This window comes from Natrix helvetica, assembly GCF_964273705.1.
Source record: "Natrix helvetica genome assembly, chromosome: 1".
Lineage (NCBI taxonomy): Eukaryota > Metazoa > Chordata > Lepidosauria > Squamata > Natricidae > Natrix > Natrix helvetica.
Window position 1 is genome coordinate 123,321,149 of NC_138548.1, and position 4,203 is coordinate 123,325,351.

A 4,203-nucleotide genomic window follows, 5' to 3' on the forward strand; every position below is an offset into this window, starting at 1 on the left:
CTCTTCTTATTTAGACGGGCATCATTTTTTCATGCTTCTACTGCAAACTGAATTGGTGCATTTGATTCTGTGGTTTTCAAATGAAGGACATCCTTGGAATTGGCTTGATTTTTCCCCATTTAGGGTAGGGAAGACACACAAACACACACACTTGTGAATACATCTATACCCATATTTCCAGGTTCATAGAAGGAAAGAAATAGCTTGGAAGAGAGCCCAGCTGCCATGTATGCTTCATTTTAGATTGAGAACACTTTTTTGTATTGATAATGATTGTTAATATGACTTCAGGTCATTGTTGATTTTTGGCAATTGCATAGATAGATTTTGTTAATGATTAGACTGCATATCCCTAATTTCTTTCTTTAAGTCTTCCAATGGTGTATCCGTCACACCTGTAACTGCATCCTTCCACCTTCCTGCTGATTCTCCTCTTTTTCTCTTTCCTTCCACCTTTCCCAACATTACAGCCTTCTCCAGAGAGCTGGATCTTCACATCATGTACCCGAAGTAGGATAATTTGAGCCTGAACAATTGTGCCTTGAGGCTTTCAACCTGGGATTCCAAGGGACTCCAGCCCTATTAGCCTTTTAGAGGGATGAAAAGACCTGCCTCTTCACCGAGGCACTGGACTTGGTAGCCCAAGAAATGTAAGGGCAGGAGGAGTCGATGTGATGTGATGTTGTGCTTGTAATATGTGGTGTCATGTCATGGGGTTGATTTTGTTTTATTTATTCTTCTTTATATTTAATATTAATGTGAGCCGTTTAGGATTATTTTATATAACACATGCACCATACAAGTTTCTAAAGGAATGAATATTGGATTGCAAAAGTAATGGGGGGTATTACACAATGCAAAAATAAATAGTTGGAGATGAGCAAGCTGATTCTGTTTAGAACTCATAAATGGTGAGTTCTAAACAGGTGATGTCTCAGATATGACATCCTTCAGGAACTAGTTTAAATTTGATTGCTTTTGGAGATTAGAAGAAAATGTATATAGGTTTTCATGTTCATCTCTCTTTTCTTAACTATGCCTATATTTCCTCAAATAACTGTAATTTTATTATATTTATTATGTCTCTTGGCTAACACATAGCATGTTAGTCAAATCTTTCTACCTAATTATTTCCCCATCACACATATGCCAAAAAGCCCCCCCACACAAGATATTATAAATTATACCTGCAAGAGTTTCTATACATTAATGAGTATGCAGCTTTCTTTGACTTACTAACTTGGTATTAATACTTGCAGTAAGAATAATAATATTTCCAGAGAAGCTTATATTTCTTCTGTCACAGGTTGAGTATGGATAGGAACGAAGCCAGAGACACAGACACTGCTAACAAGTGAATACAGAGCTGTTTATTTCTGTATTAATTTAGATATTATAATAATTCTAGGCATATGTGTCTATATGTGTTTGTATGAGAGAGACAGAGAGAAAGAGAGAGGGAGAGGGGGAGAGGGAGAATCAAGTGTATACCTAAGTATGCACGCTAACAATGTCTAACTCTAGGGGATATTAAAAGAATTTTAACTAAATGTCAAAGGAGTAGAATCAAACCTCTACTCCACTCCTTTCCTTGGTAATACAAAACTTTTAGTTGCTAGTTTCTTCTCTTCTCCTACATGGATTTACCAAAACCTTAAGCATACTAAAAATGTATCCTGTCTGCCTAGCGATGAATATATCAAGGTTTATCCTTCTTTACTTGTTTGGTCCAGTTCCAGTACCTGAACCTCCTGCTTTGCACCATCTACAATCTCTGGCTGGTTTCCCCTTTGGCACACTCTGATTTCTTCCTCCTCTGGTTCCTTCCCAGACTTTACATCTTTTGACTGGGGATAGTCTGGTTCATGGCTCTCTCAGTTTGCTGCTTCCTCTCCTCCATCTTCTATCCTGTTACCTCACACTCCAGCATCATCTCTTAGAATCTCTCTCTCTCTCTCTCTCTCTCTCTCTCTCTCTCTCTCTCTCTCTCTCTCTCTCTCTCTCTCTCTCTCTCTCTCTCTCTCTCACACACACACACACACACACACACACACACACATTGATCTATCTGCTTTGGCTTATTTGCCATTTTTTTCTTTCAAAACTACATTCCAGTTTGCAGGTGATTCTAAGAAGTTTCAACCCACCCACACACATTCTTCTATAACTGCCTATGTACCTAAACTTACCCCAACAGTCAAACCACCAAAGAGAAACTTTAATCCTAAAATGTCACTCATAACATGTTTCTGTTTCAGGGCAGTTCACCTTTCTATGCCATAATGTATTTTGAACACTGCTATCTATGGTGAGATGATCACTCCACAGGTTTGAGGAAACTGTTGTTCTTCTGCAGAGTTAGGTGTGAAAGCAATTGATGAAGTCCACATGGAGCATAATAGGCTTCATCACATGTACTGAAGGGACATTGTTTTTGCAATCCAGAGAATTTTTAATTATCTCCAATAACAAAAACACTGTATAATATACCACACATTCAGTTATGTTAGTAAAGCCAGCTGTTTGAACACTTATACCGGTATTTATAACATAATGAAAAGTGCATTAAAAATATACTTCAACAAATCTATTTATTGGAAAATCAAAAATAAGTTAAAAAAACGTATTTTAATTGCAAAATAATCTGGCAAAATAATCCTAAAATTAAAATAATTGTATTGTCCTCTTGACTGTTGTTGCCAGAGTCAAAATGAAAATGTTATCTCAAGGATGTCCTCTTCAAAAAAACAAGATCCCTCTACTTGCAAGCAGAATAAAGGCATAGTAAAAAGAGGAAAACTACAATCTTCTTTCCCCACACTAATTCATCAATTGACATTCTCTCATCACAAATCCTATGTTCAGGAGAAAGGGAAAATTGAAGCTACCAGCTCAGAGTTCTGTAACCTGTGTTTTTTTAAGAAACATTTTTCTTGTCCCCCCTCCCCCCCCACAGGAAAAAGGGAAATAATCCAATGCCTGGAACAAATTACACTTTGGTGACCAACTTCATTCTTTTTGGACTCACAGAACACCTGGAAATGCGACAATTGCTCTTTGCAACATTTTTAATTGTCTATATTGCCACTCTGCTGGGGAATCTTGGGATGGTTTTATTAATTTGGATTGTTCCCCACTTACATACCCCCATGTACTTCTTTATTAGCAGCCTGTCCTTTTTAGATGCCTGTTATTCCACCACCATCACACCTGTAATGCTGGTGACCTTTTTAGTGGAAAAGAAAACCATATCTTACGCTTCCTGTATCACACAGTATTGTTTCTTTGCAATATTTGCCACAACTGAGTTCTTCCTATTGGCTGCAATGGCATACGATCGCTATGTGGCCATCTGCAATCCTTTGCTCTACACTTCGGTGATGACTAAGAGGCTTTGTTCTGGATTGATAGCTGGCTCATATCTATGGGGAGTTGTAAACTCTATGATTCACACTTGCAGTTTGTTACGGTTGTCCTTTTGTGGGTCCAGCAGCATCAATCACTTTTTTTGTGATGTCACCCCGCTTTTGAAACTGGCTTGCAATGACGTCTCTATGAATGTGATGCTGATGTTCGTTTTTGGCAGTTTGTTTGAAATGAGCACCTTGCTGATCATTATTACCTCTTATATATTCATTATTACTGCAATTCTCAGGATTCACTCCACAAAAGGGAGGCATAAAGCATTTTCTACCTGTGCATCCCATCTCACAGCAGTGGCCCTGTATCATGGAACTATTCTCTTCATGTACTTCCGGCCCACTTCTAGCTATTCCCTTGACACTGACAAAACAGCATCTGTGTTTTACACAGTAGTAATACCCCTGTTGAATCCATTGATCTACAGTCTGAGGAATAAGGATGTAAAATATGCTGTGAAAAAAGTGTTTGGAAAAGAACTGGGCTCCCAGTAAATATCTTTTTTCTTTATCTTCAGAATAAACAAGCAAAATGAAAAAAATATGAAGTCTTAACAAATAATTTCTTAATGTAGATTATTAATAGAATCCTGGCAATGCTTCCATCTGCAAAATATTCCTTAATATAAAAACCACAACAAGTGATGTAAATTTGTAAAGTATCTTTTCCAGAGGAATTTCTGGACCTAATTTGCAAGGTAAACAGCAGAATTGGTAAATGCTCTTCCCTGGTCCTTGATTTTACTTAAAGTAACTTAAAGGAGAAAGGCAACCTCTTTATAGC

General features: G+C 37.6%; 1 protein-coding gene across 1 annotated transcript; it reads left to right on the plus strand.

Annotated features, from left to right (window-relative positions):
* Positions 1-2,975: 2,975 nt before the first annotated feature.
* Positions 2,976-3,914, plus strand: LOC309384863 (olfactory receptor 5J3-like; the record flags this gene model as incomplete). The annotated part of the gene is made up of 1 exon (XM_081938706.1): positions 2,976-3,914. One exon carries the CDS (start codon positions 2,976-2,978, stop codon positions 3,912-3,914), a length of 939 nt encoding a protein of 312 aa, XP_081794832.1.
* Positions 3,915-4,203: the final 289 nt, after the last annotated feature.